Source organism: Taudactylus pleione, unplaced genomic scaffold (genome assembly GCF_031769625.1).
Source record: "Taudactylus pleione unplaced genomic scaffold, aTauple2 ptg001176l, whole genome shotgun sequence".
In the NCBI taxonomy this organism is placed as follows: Eukaryota; Metazoa; Chordata; class Amphibia; order Anura; family Myobatrachidae; genus Taudactylus; species Taudactylus pleione.
In genome coordinates, this window is record NW_028285577.1 from 665,082 (window position 1) to 684,450 (window position 19,369).

At 48.5% G+C, this 19,369-nt stretch overlaps 1 protein-coding gene across 3 annotated transcripts in view; it reads right to left on the minus strand.

The window, feature by feature from the left end:
- Window positions 1-19,369, minus strand: part of RUSF1 (RUS family member 1) — a 122,364-nt gene that overhangs the window by 49,651 nt on the left and 53,344 nt on the right. For all 3 annotated transcript variants that reach the window (XR_015874943.1, XM_088462262.1, XM_088462263.1), the window contains exons 10-12: window positions 7,542-7,726; window positions 5,790-5,847; window positions 937-1,007 (exon numbers count right to left, since the gene is read on the minus strand). Coding sequence is in view for 2 of the 3 variants with exons in the window: in XM_088462262.1 (XP_088318388.1) it covers window positions 937-1,007; window positions 5,790-5,847; window positions 7,542-7,726 (314 nt within the window). In the remaining variant the exon portion in view is untranslated. The remainder of the gene's footprint in view (window positions 1-936; window positions 1,008-5,789; window positions 5,848-7,541; window positions 7,727-19,369) is intronic.

The window sequence follows — 19,369 nt, forward strand, 5'->3', positions numbered from 1 at the left end:
TGGTGACTGAGGCCCGTAGCGTGCACCCTGTGCTAGTGACTGATGCCCGTAGCGTGCACCCTGTGCTGGTGACTGAGGCCCGTAGCGTGCACCCTGTGCTGGTGACTGAGGCCCGTAGCGTGCACCCTGTGCTGGTGACTGAGGCCCGTAGCGTGCACCCTGTGCTAGTGACTGATGCCCGTAGCGTGCACCCTGTGCTGGTGACTGAGTGTGCTGGTGACTGAGGCCCGTAGCGTGCACCCTGTGCTGGTGACTGAGGCCCGTAGCGTGCACCCTGTGCTGGTGACTGAGGCCCGTAGCGTGCACACTGTGCTGGTGACTGAGTGTGCTGGTGACTGAGGCCCGTAGCGTGCACCCTGTGCTAGTGACTGATGCCCGTAGCGTGCACCCTGTGCTGGTGACTGAGGCCCGTAGCGTGCACCCTGTGCTGGTGACTGAGGCCCGTAGCGTGCACCCTGTGCTGGTGACTGAGTGTGCTGGTGACTGAGGCCCGTAGCGTGCACCCTGTGCTAGTGACTGAGGCCCGTAGCGTGCACACTGTGCTGGTGACTGAGGCCCGTAGCGTGCACACTGTGCTGGTGACTGAGGCCCGTAGCGTGCACCCTGTGCTAGTGACTGATGCCCGTAGCGTGCACCCTGTGCTGGTGACTGAGGCCCGTAGCGTGCACACTGTGCTGGTGACTGAGGCCCGTAGCGTGCACCCTGTGCTAGTGACTGATGCCCGTAGCATGCACCCTGTGCTGGTGACTGATGCCCGTAGCGTGCACCCTGTGCTGGTGACTGAGTGTGCTGGTGACTGAGGCCCGTAGCGTGCACCCTGTGCTGGTGACTGAGGCCCGTAGCGTGCACCCTGTGCTGGTGACTGAGGCCCGTAGCGTGCACCCTGTGCTGGTGACTGAGGCCTTTGTTATATGTCCGTATATTACACTCACTTACCAGTATCTGTTCTCCAGCCCAGGAGGTAGAGAGAATCATTTTCATGCTTCAACAATTTCAGATGACAGACACTACAGGACGATAACAGAGACAGACAATATATCAGTCTCTGACAGACACTACAGGACGATAACAGAGACAGACAATATATCAGTCTCACTGACAGACACTACAGGACGATAACAGACAATATATCAGTCTCACTGACAGACACTACAGGACGATAACAGAGACAGACAATGTATCAGTCTCACTGACAGACACTACAGGACGATAACAGACAATGTATCAGTCTCACTGACAGACACTACAGGACGATAACAGACAATGTATCAGTCTCACTGACAGACACTACAGGACGATAACAGAGACAGACAATATATCAGTCTAGCTGACAGACACTACAGGACGATAACAGAGACAGACAATATATCAGTCACTGACAGACACTACAGGACGAGAACAGACAATATATCAGTCACTGACAGACACTACAGGACGATAACAGAGACAGACAATGCATCAGGAAAACAAAATGCTGATGCACTGTGATCATTACTTTTCAAATTTAAATGTATATTGTAATGAAATATCATATCAGAGGTAGTTAGCATATCGTTGGCAAATGATATGGGTCTGCCCACCAACGTCCAGGTCACCTTGTTAAGCAGGTCCCTAACACTCTGACGTTAACGTGTGGGGCATAGGGCACCCCAAAAAACAGTCCAGCCAAAAGGGCATTACATGAAAGAAAAGTGACCGTGAATAGTTATAAAGTATCAGGTGTGTGAAGGTAACTAATGAGTTTGTTTGTTTATTATTCATGGGTTTTTTTTTTTTTTCACACATTCACATCTCTCTCCATCCCCCCAACCGCGCGTCTCTCTCCATCCCCCAACCGCGCGTCTCTCTCCATCCCCCAACCGCGCGTCTCTCTCCATCCCCCCAACCGCGCGTCTGTCTTGTCAAAACCGGATAATTGGCGAAGACAGAATCGGTTTGCAATTGGAATCTGCGCAATGCTATCTTGTAAAGGGCGTCAAGACTCCATCTTAGAAATAAAATCTCACAGCACTATATTGTAAAAAAAAGGTACATAGTCAGCCTTCCTCAAACACAGGCAGACAGTGTTTAACACAAACACTAACTTATTAGCATTTGGAACCCTATACAAAGCCCATTTTCAACCCAAAACAGGCAGAATAAACAGGGAGGCTCCGACAGCACAGCTGGAAGCCTCCTTCCTGTATGAGGATTAAATTCACTGTATAAACACATTTTGCAATTGCAGTTTAAAAACATCATAAAAATACATGTGTGCTTGTGTGTGTGTATATGTGTGTGTATATATATATATATATATATATATATATATATATATATATATGTGTGTGTACATGTAGCCCATCATGCATGGACTTATGTGTATAATATCACACACAGACTTATATTTGAAAAGTAGCAAAATTCCCTGCAACTCATACACACAATGTTAAACAGAATACAGTCAGTTTTTTAGTGATCCTTCCCAAAATCATACTGGCATGGCCACACACACACATAGATGCCCTTCCAGCTTAGTGCTGCTCGCTGAGTGCCCCACCGACCCTCAGACGCACAACGCAATTCAGTGCTGTTTTCCCCGCATACATACATTTAAAAGCAATGGTCCCGTAACGCAAAAAGGATAATTATTTCTTGGTTTAAAGTCGCAATGTCAGTATATAAAGAAATGAATGTTTTCTGTAACTATGGCTTAGTAAATGACAATTGGACTGTGTGTGGAGCCGTACTGATCTACTCTTTTTCCACAGCGTTCCGGTGACATCAATATGAAGATCAGAACATGCGGCTATGAAATATGAATGTTAGAGAGAATAACTATTTGAAATGTTGTTTGCCATAGCAGCTTAGATTTGCATGTGGGGGATACAAAAGGAGGTTGGAGACCTTTTGTATCCATTTGGAATTGTCCAATAAATGCCCTGTAACAGATTTCTAACCTTTACCAAAAGACAATAACATGGTGTAGGCCTGTTTACATTTTTGTCCAAAGGACTGGTTATTCCAGTCTAATCAATAGAGATAGCTAACTGGGAACAGTAGTTCAGGTAACCAAAAGGATACTCCCTTTCTGATGACCTCACAGGTAAAAGGGGGCGGGAACATAGCATGCACATCCTGAGAACACACAGCCAGCAGACACACTTGCAGATCTTTGGAAGAGAGAGGTTCGCTCCCTCACAAGACAACGGAAAAATGGGTCTCAGTTCCTCTGGGTTATAGCTAAGTATAAATTGTGCAATATTTAGTCTATTTGGGTGTCTGTAGCTATGTTTGGTGTTAATCTGTTATTAGCTTAGCATGGTGTGTGGTTTGTAGTTTTCTAAGGATATTCATGAGTCTGTGTTAGCATACAGTGGATGATATGTTATCTAATCTGTACTCTTCATCTACACTGTAGGGTACAATAGTCTGTTATCAGCATGCAGGAAAGGGATTGATTATGGAGTTTTTGTAATATTTGTAAATTATTTGTTGATTGAGATCCCATGTGTTCTGTGTTAGGGCCTTCCCATGTGTTCTGTGTTAGGGCCTTCCCATGTGTTCTGTGTTAGGGCCTTCCCATGTGTTCTGTGTTAGGGCCTTCCAATGTGCTCTGTGTTAGGGCCTTCCAATGTGCTCTGTGTTAGGGCCTTCCCATGTGCTTGAACAATATCTCTGCTTGGGAGAGATAGGCTTGGTATGTGTTGTATACTCATGAATGTAATCATAGGGTGGTATCAGTTATATATTATGGAAGTTGAATTAAAAACAGCTTTGAATGGTCATAAGTAATTGCCGTGTGGGTCAGATAGGTATATTGTCTGCAGTTTATTAGAGATGGCTACTTCCATGTGGGGTGAACAAAGGAAATTATAATTCTACCCAGTTATGGTGTTGTATGGGTCAGATAGGTATATTGTTTTTATTATAATTGTGATCATTTATGGATGTATGATTTACAGAGTTACAACATAATGTGAGTTTTCAAATTGGAGTTTGCCTAGGGATCATGAGGCTTGCAAACAAAGGAAGAGCATGTGCTTCAGCCCTTCCCCCTCCCCACGGTCTAGTGGGTACGGGATGAGGTCTGTAGTAGGATGGTATTGTTGTATATTGGAATCAGCTTGTGTTGTACATGTTGGAATATTAAATGGTGCAGTGTTTGCCTGATGTGTTGGCATATGATACCCAGCTTGCATATTTAATTAACTATGGCATTATGGGAGATTTCAATGAGGTAGCTTCATAATGGAGTTTGTTTGTAGACCATGCGGTTTGGACAATAGGGCAGGAAGCATTCCTAAACCCCCCCCTCACACACACACAAACACACACACACACACACACACCAGCCATCTTGAACATGTGCTCCCAGCAGACATTGATATCTCTCTCATTGTATTTTGCTGTGTCTCTTTTTCTCTCTCTGTCTCTGTGTCTCATATTGCTCATTGTATTTTGCTCTTTAATAACAGTTTCATGTATTTTAACTGTACCTTATGACCTAATGTTTGTACAATTTATTTGCGCTCATTATTAGATCATAGCGTTGTAACATCTGTACTTTTACCTGAATAATATTCTTTAGCGCGTTAGACCGCTATTCAACTGTCTCAGTATTTCATTAATGGTATAATCAAACACAGCGCCAATTAGCGACATCTTGTGGTTTCAGAAGGTATAGGCAGGTTTTGTCTTCGAGGTTCTAGGCAGGTGAATCTTAGAGGTTTATAGGCAGGAATGTATTAAAAGGTTTATGGAAAAATTCAACAGTCTCCGTCCCCCAACCGCGCGTCTGTCTCCGTCCCCCAACCGCGCGTCTGTCTCCGTCCCCCAACCGCGCGTCTCTCTCCGTCCCCCAACCCCGCGTCTCTCTCCGTCCCCCAACCCCGCGTCTCTCTCCGTCCCCCAACCCCGCGTCTCTCTCCGTCCCCCAACCTCGCGTCTCTCTCCGTCCCCCAACCCCGCGTCTCTCTCCGTCCCCCAACCCCGCGTCTCTCTCCGTCCCCCAACCCCGCGTCTCTCTCCGTCCCCCAACCCCGCGTCTCTCTCCGTCCCCCAACCCCGCGTCTCTCTCCGTCCCCCAACCCCGCGTCTCTCTCCGTCCCCCAATCTCGCGTCTCTCTCCGTCCCTCAATCTCTCGTCTCTCTCTGTCCCCCAACCCCGCGTCTCTCTCCGTCCCCCAACCCCGCGTCTCTCTCCGTCCCCCAACCCCGCGTCTCTCTCCGTCCCCCAACCCCGCGTCTCTCTCCGTCCCCCAATCTCTCGTCTCTCCATCCCCCAACCCCGCGTCTCTCATCCTCCAACCCCGCGTCTCTCTCCATCCCCCAACCGCGCGTCTCTCTCCATCCCCCAACCCCACGTCTCTCTCCATCCCCCAACCGCACGTCTCTCTCCATCCCCCACCCCCGCGTCTCTCTCCATCCCCCAACCCCGCGTCTCTCTCCATCCACCTCATAGCTCTCTATTTCACAGCTCGATCAGTCGCCAATCATATTACACAGACCTCCACATAGAAAGGGCCCCAAGACCACAGTGCACCGTGTTAATCCAATATATATCCAATGAATGGAGAGTAAATCGGATGGACTGAAATAGCCAGGATAATGGATAGACACACAGTAATAGAAGATGTAAGGGTCATTCCACACAATCAACACAGGGTGTCAATTATTCAATTACACGAGATCACTCAATATTTCATGACATTTAATACTAAATGATTGCTGGTGGATGATTTGAAAGCTCAATATGGATAAACTCAATGTACTATAACACAAGGCTAAAAAAGAGGTAATAACTTTACCTAGAGATCAACGTGTTCAGGGGAACCCCGAGACTTACAGGTACTTGGCTGCCAAGACCTGCAGGGGAAAACCACATCAATATTCACATTACCAGAGTCACTCCTATACCAACAGTGACCACATCTATGCCCACAACGTGCTCCAAGTAATTCCAATCAAAAAGAAGGGCTGAGAGACACTTACATTATCCTGTATGTCACCTATGGTGATGACGGATTACCATACAGTCTATAACATATATACTAAGCTCTACACATTATACTATGACTGACCGGTCACCTGGGAGTGTGTAACACATACACTGAGCTGTATACACATCATACTATGACTGACGGGTTACCTGGAAGTGTGTAACACACACACTGAGCTGTATACACATTATACTATGACTGACAGGTCACCTGGGAGTGTGTAACACACACACTGAGCTGTATACACATTATACTATGACTGACGGGTCACCTGGGAGTGTGTAACACACACACTGAGCTGTATACACATTATACTATGACTGATGGGTCACCTGGGAGTGTGTAACACACACACTGAGCTGTATACACATCATACTATGACTGACGGGTTACCTGGAAGTGTGTAACACACACACTGAGCTGTATACACATTATACTATGTATGACTGACGGGTCACCTGGGAGTGTGTAACACACACACTGAGCTGTATACACATTATACTATGACTGACGGGTCACCTGGGAGTGTGTAACACACACACTGAGCTGTATACACATTATACTATGACTGACCGGTCACCTGGGAGTGTGTAACACATACACTGAGCTGTATACACAATATACTATGACTGATGGGTCACCTGGGAGTGTGTAACACACACACTGAGCTGTATACACATTATACTATGACTGACGGGTCACCTGGGAGTGTGTAACACACACACTGAGCTGTATACACAATATACTATGACTGATGGGTCACCTGGGAGTGTGTAACACACACACTGAGCTGTATACACATTATACTATGACTGACGGGTTACCTGGGAGTGTGCAGCACACACACTGAGCTGTATACACAATATACTATGACTGACGGGTCACCTGGGAGTGTGTAACACATACACTGAGCTGTATACACATCATACTATGACTGACCGGTCACCTGGGAGTGTGTAACACACACACTGAGCTGTATACACAATATACTATGACTGACAGGTCACCTGGGAGTGTGTAACACACACACTGAGCTGTATACACATCATACTATGACTGACCGGTCACCTGGGAGTGTGTAACACACACACTGAGCTGTATACACAATAAACTATGACTGATGGGTCACCTGGGAGTGTGTAACACACACACTGAGCTGTATACACATCATACTATGACTGACGGGTCACCTGGGAGTGTGTAACACATACACTGAGCTGTATACACATTATACTATGACTGACCGGTCACCTGGGAGTGTGTAACACACACACTGAGCTGTATACACATTATACTATGACTGATGGGTCACCTGGGAGTGTGTAACACACACACTGAGCTGTATACACATTATACTATGACTGACGGGTTACCTGGGAGTGTGTAACACACACACTGAGCTGTATACACAATATACTATGACTGACCGGTCACCTGGGAGTGTGTAACACACACACTGAGCTGTATACACATTATACTATGTATGACTGACGGGTCACCTGGTAGTATGTAACACATACACTGAGCTGTATACACATCATACTATGACTGACGGGTTACCTGGGAGTAGTGGTTCTTTACAATTCGCTTCAGATGGAGTCAGAATCCGTCCCTCTCGCAAAAAATGTTCCAGTATAATGCTGAGCCGTGATTGGTTGAGCGTCTCCATCACAATTGAACGGACAGCTCGATAATTTGCATAAAGGTGAAAGGTGGTCAGGAAGAGAAAGAGGAGGTAGGTGACCCTAGAGACATAGATAGCCAAACAATGACGTCTGGGTGTGTCTAATACCAGCCGGGAGAAAAAGAAGAAAGAAGAAGAAGGAGGAGAGAGGGGGCGAGGAGAGAGAGAGAGGGGGGGCCGAGGAGAGAGGGGGGGAGGCCGAGGAGAGAGAGAGTGGGGGGGCCGAGGAGAGAGAGAGAGGGTCGAGGAGAGAGAAGGAGACTGAAGAAATAGAAACGGAAAGGAGTGAGATAGAGAGGGAGAGAGATGGAGAGGAGAGAGAAGGAGAAAGAAGAAGAAATAGAAAGACGGAGAGGAGAGAGAAGGAGAAAGATGAAGAAATAGAGACGGAGAGGAGAGAGAAGGAGAAAGATGAAGAAATAGAGACGGAGAGGAGAGAGACGAAGAGGAGAGAGAATGAGAAAGAAGAAGAAATAGAGAGACGGAGAGGAGAGAGAATGAGAAAGAAGAAGAAATAGAGAGACGGAGAGGAGAGAGAATGAGAAAGAAGAAGAAATAGAGAGACGGAGAGGAGAGAGAATGAGAAAGAAGAAGAAATAGAGAGACGGAGAGGAGAGAGAATGAGAAAGAAGAAGAAATAGAGAGACGGAGAGGAGAGAGAAGGAGAAAGAAGAAGAAATAGAGACGGAGAGGAGAGAGAAGGAGAAAGAAGAAGAAATAGAGAAACGGAGAGGAGAGACAAGGAGAAAGAGGAAGAAATAGAGACGGAGAGGAGAGAGAATGTGAAAGAAGAAGAAATAGAGACGGAGAGGAGAGAGAAGGTGAAAGAAGAAGAAATAGAGAAACGGAGAGGAGAGAGAATGAGAAAGAAGAAGAAATAGAGAGACGGAGAGGAGAGAGAAGGAGAAAGAAGAAGATATAGAGAGACGGAGAGGAGAGAGAATGAGAAAGAAGAAGAAATAGAGAGACGGAGAGGAGAGAGAATGAGAAAGAAGAAGAAATAGAGAGACGGAGAGGAGAGAGATGGAGAGGAGAGAGAAGGAGAAAGAAGAAGAAATAGAAAGACGGAGAAGAGAGAGATGGAGAGGAGAGACAAGGAGAAAGAAGAAGAAATAGAAAGACGGAGAGGAGAGAGAAGGAGAAAGAAGAAGAAATAGAAAGACGGAGAGGAGAGAGAAGGAAAAAGAAGAAGAAATAGAGAGACGGAGAGGAGAGAGAAGGAGAAAGAAGAAGAAATAGAGAGACGGAGAGGAGAGAGAAGGAGAAAGAAGAAGAAATAGAGAGACGGAGAGGAGAGAGAATGAGAAAGAAGAAGAAATAGAGAGACGGAGAGGAGAGAGAATGAGAAAGAAGAAGAAATAGAGAGACGGAGAGGAGAGAGAATGAGAAAGAAGAAGAAATAGAGAGACGGAGAGGAGAGAGATGGAGAGGAGAGAGAAGGAGAAAGAAGAAGAAATAGAAAGACGGAGAAGAGAGAGATGGAGAGGAGAGACAAGGAGAAAGAAGAAGAAATAGAAAGACGGAGAGGAGAGAGAAGGAGAAAGAAGAAGAAATAGAAAGACGGAGAGGAGAGAGATGGAGAGGAGAGACAAGGAGAAAGAAGAAGAAATAGAAAGACGGAGAGGAGAGAGAAGGAGAAAGAAGAAGAAATAGAGAAACGGAGAGGAGAGAGAAGGTGAAAGAAGAAGAAATAGAGAGACGGAGAGGAGAGAGAATGAGAAAGAAGAAGAAATAGAGAAACGGAGAGGAGAGAGAATGAGAAAGAAGAAGAAATAGAGAGACGGAGAGGAGAGAGAAGGAAAAAGAAGAAGAAATAGAGAGACGGAGAGGAGAGAGAAGGAGAAAGAAGAAGAAATAGAGAGACGGAGAGGAGAGAGAATGAGAAAGAAGAAGAAATAGAGAGACGGAGAGGAGAGAGACGGAGAAGAGAGAGAATGAGAAAGAAGAAGAAATAGAGAGACGGAGAGGAGAGAGAAAGAAGAAGAAATAGAGAGATGGAGAGGAGAGAGAAGGTAAAAGAAGAAGAAATAGAGAGACGGAGAGGAGAGAGAATGAGAAAGATGAAGAAATACAGAGACGGAGAGGAGAGAGAAGGAGAAAGATGAAGAAATAGAGACGGAGAGGAGAGAGACGGAGAAGAGAGAGAATGAGAAAGAAGAAGAAATAGAGACGGAGAGGAGAGAGAATGAGAAAGAAGAAGAAATAGAGAGACGGAGAGGAGAGAGAATGAGAAAGAAGAAGAAATAGAGAGACGGAGAGGAGAGAGAAAGTAGAAGAAATAGAGACGGAGAGGAGAGAGAATGAGAAAGAAGAAGAAATAGAGAGACGGAGAGGAGAGAGAAGGAGAAAGAAGAAGAAATAGAGAGACGGAGAGGAGAGAGAAGGAGAAAGATGAAGAAATAGAGACGGAGAGGAGAGAGAAGGAGAAAGATGAAGAAATAGAGACGGAGAGGAGAGAGAAGGAGAAAGATGAAGAAATAGAGACGGAGAGGAGAGAGAAGGAGAAAGAAGAAGAAATATAGACGGAGAGGAGAGAGACGGAGAGGAGAGAGAATGAGAAAGAAGAATAAATAGAGAGACGGAGAGGAGAGAGAATGAGAAAGAAGAAGAAATAGAGAGACGGAGAGGAGAGAGAATGAGAAAGAAGAAGAAATAGAGACGGAGAGGAGAGAGAATGAGAAAGAAGAAGAAATAGAGACGGAGAGGAGAGAGAAGGAGAAAGAAGAAGAAATAGAGACGGAGAGGAGAGAGAATGAGAAAGAAGAAGAAATAGAGAGATGGAGAGGAGAGAGAATGAGAAAGAAGAAGAAATAGAGAGATGGAGAGGAGAGAGAAGGAGAAAGAAGAAGAAATAGAGACGGAGAGGAGAGAGAATGAGAAAGAAGAAGAAATAGAGACGGAGAGGAGAGACAAGGAGAAAGAGGAAGAAATAGAGAGACGGAGAGGAGAGAGATGTAGAGGAGAGAGAAGGAGAAAGAAGAAGAAATAGAGAGACGGAGAGGAGAGAGAAGGAGAAAGATGAAGAAATAGAGACGGAGAGGAGAGAGAAGGAGAAAGAAGAAGAAATATAGACGGAGAGGAGAGAGACGGAGAGGAGAGAGAATGAGAAAGAAGAATAAATAGAGAGACGGAGAGGAGAGAGAATGAGAAAGAAGAAGAAATAGAGAGACGGAGAGGAGAGAGAATGAGAAAGAAGAAGAAATAGAGACGGAGAGGAGAGAGAATGAGAAAGAAGAAGAAAGAGACGGAGAGGAGAGAGAAGGAGAAAGAAGAAGAAATAGAGACGGAGAGGAGAGAGAAGGAGAAAGAAGAAGAAATAGAGACGGAGAGGAGAGAGAAGGAGAAAGAAGAAGAAATAGAGACGGAGAGGAGAGAGAATGAGAAAGAAGAAGAAATAGAGAGATGGAGAGGAGAGAGAATGAGAAAGAAGAAGAAATAGAGAGATGGAGAGGAGAGAGAAGGAGAAAGAAGAAGAAATAGAGACGGAGAGGAGAGAGAATGAGAAAGAAGAAGAAATAGAGACGGAGAGGAGAGACAAGGAGAAAGAGGAAGAAATAGAGAGACGGAGAGGAGAGAGATGTAGAGGAGAGAGAAGGAGAAAGAAGAAGAAATAGAGAGACGGAGAGGAGAGAGAAGGAGAAAGAAGAAGAAATAGAGACGGAGAGGAGAGAGAAGGAGAAAGAAGAAGAAATAGAGACGGAGAGGAGAGAGACGGAGAGGAGAGAGAATGAGAAAGAAGAAGAAATAGAGACGGAGAGGAGAGAGAATGAGAAAGAAGAAGAAATAGAGAGACGGAGAGGAGAGAGATGTAGAGGAGAGAGAAGGAGAAAGAAGAAGAAATAGAAAGACGGAGAGGAGAGAGATGGAGAGGAGAGACAAGGAGAAAGAAGAAGAAATAGAAAGACGGAGAGGAGAGTGAAGGAGAAAGAAGAAGAAATAGAAAGACGGAGAGGAGAGAGATGGAGAGGAGAGAGAAGGAGAAAGAAGAAGAAATAGAAAGACGGAGAGGAGAGAGATGGAGAGGAGAGACAAGGAGAAAGAAGAAGAAATAGAAAGACGGAGAGGAGAGAGAAGGAGAAAGAAGAAGAAAGAGAGAGACGGAGAGGAGAGAGAATGAGAAAGAAGAAGAAATAGAGAGACGGAGAGGAGAGAGAATGAGAAAGAAGAAGAAATAGAGAAACGGAGAGGAGAGAGAAGGTGAAAGAAGAAGAAATAGAGAGACGGAGAGGATTGAGAATGAGAAAGAAGAAGAAATAGAGAAACGGAGAGGAGAGAGAAGGAGAAAGAAGAAGAAATAGAGAGACGGAGAGGAGAGAGAAGGAAAAAGATGAAGAAATAGAGAGACGGAGAGGAGAGAGAAGGAGAGATAGAGAGGAGAGAGAAGAAGAAATAGAGAGATGGAGAGGAGAGAGAATGAGAAAGAAGAAGAAATAGAGAGATGGAGAGGAGAGAGAATGAGAAAGAAGAAGAAATAGAGAGACGGAGAGGAGAGAGAAGGAGAAAGAAGAAGAAATAGAGAGATGGAGAGGAGAGAGAAGGTGAAAGAAGAAGAAAATAAGAGAGACTTACCTTTGTTATCTCTATTTCTACGAAGTCCATAGGGTTCCACAGGATACCTTGGGGTATAGGTGATGACGTCAGGCATCGGGCACCATAGAGTTAAAGTTTTCAGCCTCCCAGGCTGCACTAGGGTCCCCCTCCTATACCCCGCCCCCGAGCCAAGGCATCTCAGTTACCTACCAAGCCATAGGCCGGAGGAGGAGAAGGAAGAGAGAGAAAAAAAGATCTGGACACACACAAGAATCACATTCTCACCAGAGGGAGACGGAAAAACCGGTGACCAGAGTAAAGCCCATCTGCAGCACAGGTGCGACAGGGCGGGAGTCCTGTGGAACCCTGTAGACTTCGTAGAAATAGAGATAAAGGTAAGTTCTTACCATCTCTCATATTTTCTACATCAGGGTCCATAGGGTATCCACAGGATACCTTGGGGATGTCCCAAAGCAGTATTCTTCAAGGGTGGGGACGCTCCTGTGCTGAAAGGAGAATCCGCCGCCCGAAGGAAGCATCCTGAGGAGGCAAAGGTGTCAAACGCATAATACCTCACAAAGGTATGGACAGAGGACCACGTGGCAGCCTTGCAGATCTGGACTGCAGAGGCACCACGTCAAGCTGCCCACGAAGGACCCACAGACCTAGTGGAATGAGCTGTCACAGAGGAAGGAACCGGAAGGCCTTCATGAAGATATGCTTCTGAAATGGCCATACGAATCCAGCCTGCCACAGTCTGCTTTGAAGCAGACCAACCCTTTTTACGGAAGCCATAGAGGACAAACAAGGCGTCCGACTTCCTAAACGAAGAAGTGCGGTCAACATAAATCCTTAAGGACCGCACAACATCCAAAGTGGCCTCACCCACGGAAAGGTCAGGTGAGTTAAAAGCTGGCACAACGATTTCCTCGTTGATGTGGAAACTCAAAACAACTTTGGGAAGGAAACCAGGACGAGTGCGCAGCACCGCCCTGTTCCTATGAAAAATCAGAAAAGGGGGTCTACAAGAGAGAGCCCCTAAGTCAGAAACACGTCTGGCCGAAGCAATGGCCAGAAGGAAAATTGTTTTAGCTGTCAGCCATTTAAGGTCCACTGAGCCCAGTGGTTCAAACGGCGGTCCCTGGAGAGCCCTCAGTACCACAGCTAAATCCCAAGGCGCCACCAGTGGAACAAAAGGTGGCTGAATTCGGAGAACACCTTGCATAAAGATGCGCACATCAGGGATTGCATCAATCCTACGATGGAACCAGACGGACAGGGCAGACACCTGTACCTTCTGAGAAGCAAGGCGAAGCCCATGGTCTAGTCCCGCCTGTAGAAAAGCCAACACTCTAGACAGACGGAACTCCCGAGGTGCATAACCTCTCGGCTGACACCACTGGAAGAACGTATGCCACACACGATGGTATATTCTTGCAGAAGAAGGGTTCCGAGCTCTTAGTATAGTCCGTACTACAGAGCTGGAAAACCCCCTGGACCTTAACACGGCTGTCTCAACAGCCACGCCGTCAAAGACAGCCGAGTCAGGTTCGGGTGATGACAAGGACCCTGTGACTGAAGGTCGGGTCGTAGCGGCAACCGCAGAGGACTGTCCACGGACAGACCCTGAAGGTCTGAGAACCAGTGCCGCCTGGGCCACGTGGGAGCTATCAACAGGAGCGTCCCTCCTTCCTGTTTGAGTTTCCGGACCTGTGGAAGAAGGGAAAACGGAGGAAAGAGATAAGCAAACCGGAACGTCCACTGGACGAACAGAGCATCCACCAGAGACGCCTTTTCGTCTCTTGTGCGAGACCCGTACACCGGCAACTTGTTGTTGTGCCGTGACGCCATGAGGTCGATCTCTGGAAGACCCCACCTGTCCACCAGAAGTTGAAAGACGTCCTGGTGCAAAGACCATTCCCCCGGATGAACGTCCTGGCGACTGAGAAAGTCCGCCTCCCAGTTGAGAACTCCCGGGATGAATACTGCTGATATGGCCTGGAGATTGCGCTCCGCCCAGACCAGGATGCGGGTAACCTCTACGAGTGCCGCCCGACTTCAGGTTCCTCCTTGCCGATTTATGTAGGCCACGGTGGTGGCGTTGTCCAACTGGACCTGCACGGGGTGACCCTGGAGAACCCGCTGTGCCTGCTGGAGAGCATTGAAAACGGCGCAGAGTTCCAAAATGTTTATCGGAAGCTCCTTTTCCGCCTGAGTCCATCTGCCCTGGAACAAGTGTGGACCCGTGACAGCTCCCCAGCCCCGAAGGCCGGCGTCCGTTGTCAACAGGACCCAATTCGCCACCCAGAATGGACGACCCTTGTTGAGATGGGTCGTCTGCAACCACCAGGCTAGGGACAGGCGAACCTCCTGAGTGAGCACCATTGTCTGGGATTTTAGACTCTGAGGCAGTCCATTCCATTTGGACAGGATCATTTGCTGCAGAGGTCTGGAGTGAAACTGGGCATATTCCACCATGTCGAATACTGACACCATGGAGCCCAGTAACCCCATCGCCGACTCTGCAGACAACTGCACACCCTCAACTGTAAGGCAGAGATCTTTTCAGGGAAGCCGCCATGACCGCTATAATCTTGGTGAACACACGTGGAGCTGTCACGTGGAGCTGTCGCCAGCCCAAAAGGTAACACCCGGAACTGGAAGTGATCGTTGCGGATTGCAAACCTGAGGAACTGTTGATGGCGTAAAAGAATAGGGACATGCAGGTAAGCGTCCTGTGTGTCCAACAACACCATGTAATTCCCAGGTTCCAGTGCCAGAATGATGGAAAGTAGGGTCTCCATCCGAAACCTCGGCACCCGCAAGGACTTGTTGAGTGCTTTGAGGTTGAGGATTGGGCGGTACGACCCATTGGGTTTCTGCACCAAAAACAGATTGGAATAGAAACCCTGGCCCCTCTGGGAGAATGGAACAGGCACTATAACTCCAGCCTGGATCATAGTGTGCAAAACCTTCCGCAGTTCCATGGCTTTGTTCCGGTCTGATGGAAGATCTGTGGTGAAGAATCGGGATGGGGGCCTGTGCCGAAAGGAGAGGGCGTACCTGTAAGAAACCACCTCGAGAATCCAAGTGTCTGTCGTGGTAACCGACCAACACTGGGCGAACTGCAGCAGGCGGCCTCCCACTTTGGGATCCCCCAAAGGGAGGCCCGGACCGTCAGGCCGCAGGCTTGTCATCTGGCTTAGGGACCGGACGTCTGGTACTCCAGGCCTGTTTCCGGGGCTTTGCCGATTTTTTGGGGCCAGCCTGTCGGGGAAAAGACTGGGCCCTGTAAGGCCGAAAGGACAACGTACCTGAACTGGAAGGAACCGCAGCAGACGGGAGACATGCCGATTTGGCTGCCGCCAGCGTGGCTAAAATTTTGTCCAGATCCGGACCAAATAGGACTTCTCCATTGAAAGGCAAAGCTTCCAAGCAATTCTTGGAATCAGCATCCGCCTTCCAAGATCGCAACCATAAGGTGCGACGAGCAGCTACAGCTGCCGAAGAAATCCGAGAAGTCAGGGTACTGATATCCAAAGCCGCTTCATTGATATAAGTGGCTGAATCTCGGAGATTGCCTATCAACTCGGTCTGTTCAGCCGAACAGTCGGAATCCAAAGACGCCTCTAAACTATCTGCCCAGCGCTCCATAGCTCTGGCTACCCAACAAATGGCCATAGCCGGCCTGGCTGCCTGCCCCCCCCCCCCCCCCCGCAAGGGAATAAAAAAAAATGGACTTTGGGCAGATCTCCACCTTACGGTCTGTAGCATCCTTCAAGGAGGACATGGAGGGCATTGGCAATGAGGCACTTTGGACTAGGCGTGTCACATGAGAATCCACCTGTGGAGGGGATTCCCACTTAGAAAAATAATTGTCCGCAAACGGATAAGCCACCGCCAAGCGTCTCTGAGGCTGATACCGTTTGCCAGGGTGTTTCCACGCCTCCTCTAAATGGTCCACTAACTGACCCGAAAGAGGAAACACTGTGGCGTCACCCTTAATATCCTTAAAAAAGGCATATTTAGACTTGGACACCGGAGGATCTTCATCCTCAATCACTAAAGCCGTGCGGACTGCCCGAATAAGTCCAGGAATATATACCTTGGACTTAGCGTACGGAGAGGTTCTTGGTCAGAAAGATCCAGAATCTCCCCATCATCGGTCGTCACGTCGTCATCCTCATAAGGAGCGGACAGAGACGCCACCGGCCGCTTATGTGGCCGCATCACAGACTCCCCTTGTAACACGTCCGACAAATGCTGTACAGAACTTGTCAGTGAATTAACCCACGCGGGCTCCTGAGAGACCTGGGGAGGGGAAATAGGGAGACTGTTGGGAACCCTGCATGGGTGACGACACCACTGACTGCTGGGACAATTCCATCTGTGAGAACGCAGGCTGCGGAGCTAACTGGCCCACGAGGGTTGTAAGCGCTTTGGCGAAACAAGCCCAGGGCGGCTCCTGTACCGGAGCCGTGACAGTAATTGGCCGCTCCAATAAATAACACTGCCGACATAGCCCCTCCGCGCTACCCTCCCCCTCCGCTATTGGTACCTTGCGCGTAGTACACAGAAGCTGGAGAGGAAAGTCACTCTCAGACATGATGGTAAGTATGTGACCCCTCTCACTGATACTTGTTAGTATAGTGTGAGACCACCCTGCAATCACCGCACCGCAAGAGCTTTAGCAGAAGAAGATCAGGGACAGAGAAATGGCTGACAGTAGAAGTGAAAGTACAGGCAGCAGCGCTAGCAGAAGTCACATACAATGCACAGAAATCAATTCCTGCACTATCAGCGCTGATCCTCTACTACACAGACACAGAGCCTGGTAGGACACAGCGCTGCATACACAGACCTGTTACCCAACGGAGGAGAGGTATGCCGGGGGACCCAGACCACGATGCCACCTTTCCAGGCTTCCAGCAGCGCTCACCATGCTTCCAGCAAAAGATGGCCACCGAGGAGCATAGAGGAGGCTGGCCTGGGGGAGGAGCGCTGACACAGGACCAGTCAGCAGAGCAGAGAGGGCTGTGTGCAGCGGGGGAGGCGCCGGCTGTGTACAGGGAAGGCGCGCTCCCCTGGCATGCAATTAACCCCTGGGACGCCGCAGCGCTACCGCTCAGCCGCGGTCCTGCTGTCCCAGGGGGGTAGTGGAAGCGCAGGTTAGTTACCTGGCTCCATGCTGCAGCCAGTCCCCAGGGAGCCCCCTGCCTGGGGACTCTGGACCATGTACTTAGCAGGCGCCCAACGCGGGACCCCGCTGCTTACCTGCTGTCCCCCTTGAATCCGGCCATGGTCCCAAACATCTGGGGTCACCGCTAGCTGTGACCCCAGATGCTCGCCAGTATCCCAGGATCAGTACCGGCGTTCTGGTACCAGCGGGGGTGTAGGGAAGACAGCATGGACGTCAGTAGTGACTGTCCATGCTGTCCCTCCAGATGTGCAGCCACAGCTGCTTGCAAAGAAACTTCAGGGGCTAATCTTAGCCCCCCTCTAACAGGTGCATCCGACTCCGAGCCGGGCACCAACGAAACTGGGATGCCTTGGCTCGGGGTATAGGAGGGGGACCCTAGTGCATCCTGGGAGGCTGAAAACTCTATGGTGCCCGATGCCTGACGTCATCACCTATACCCCAAGGTATCCTGTGGAACCCTATGGACCCTGATGTAGAAAGACGGAGAAAAAGAGAGAGAGAGAGAGAGAGAGAGAAAGAGAGAGAGACAAAGAGAGAGAGAGACAAAGAGAGAGAGAGACAAAGAGAGAGAGAGACAAAGAGAGAAAGAGACAAAGAGAGAAAGAGACAAAGAGAGAAAGAGAGAGAGACAAAGAGAGAAAGAAAGAGAGAGAGAGACAAAGAGAAAGAAAGAGAGAGAGAGACAAAGAGAGAGAGAGAGAGACAAAGAGAGAGAGAGACAAAGAGAGAAAGAGACACAGAGAGAGACAGAGAGAGAGACACAGAGAGAGAGAGACACAGAGAGAGAGAGACACAGAGAGAGAGAGACACAGAGAGAGAGAGACACAGAGAGAGAGAGACACAGAGAGAGAGAGACACAGAGAGAGAGAGACACAGAGAGAGAGAGACACAGAGAGAGAGAGACACAGAGAGAGAGACAGTACACAACTATTTATGGACAGCCAGCAACACTGCACAGTGTAAGGAGCCTAGGACCTTCCTGCTTAGATAACTGGACTAAGGGGTACACGTGCGCTTCTGCGTGTAGTGTTGGGTGGGTGGCGTGGGGGGAGGACAGATGGAGGTTGGGGGAGATGGCTGGAGGGGAGAGAGATGTAAGTGGGAGATAGTGTCAGAGAATAAATGAGGAGGCAATGTATGTGACAATGGAATGGGTGTGACAATGGGTGAGACAATGGGTGAGACAATGGGTGAGACAATGGGTGAGACAATGGGTGAGACAATGGGTGAGACAATGGGTAAGACAATGGGTAAGACAATGGGTAAGACAATAGGTGAGACAATAGGTGAGACAATGGATAAGACAATGGGTGTGACACAATGCTTCCCTAGGTGGTTCCGTAATTGGTGTGGAGAATGTCTCTGTACAATCCTCGGTTGGGAGGGTGAGTGGACCCTTTGAGGGGGCTCCTTTCCATGCGGTCCTTACTCCTGCACGTCCCCCTACTGGGTCTAACAGTCTTCCTGCACTGAGATGTGTACCCCTGCACTGGGATGTGTACCCCTGCACTGGGATGTGTACCCCTTAGTCCAATTATCTAACCAGCAGGCCTTGGCACTCCTGCCTCACATTACTGCACCTACACACGTCCCAACACAACCCTCCAGACCAAAGACCCTGATACCTCATCACGTCACCACCACCTGAAGCGCGGCTCACCACCCATTCTTACCTTCCTTCATAGAGGTAAGTACCAGTCAGATATAAACACCGCACATCTCACCTACCGTCTCTGCTATGTCCTGGCATCGCACATATGCGGCCATCCATTCCTGCCACAGTAACTCCTCCCTGCAATGTTACTCACTGATCCCTACCCCTCTGACCACTCACCACACTGATCCCTACCCCTGTGACCACTCACCACACCGACTGCTCCCTACCCCTCTGACCACTCACCACACCGACTGCTCCCTACCCCTCTGACCACTCACCACACCGACTGCTCTCTACCCCTCTGACCACTCACCACA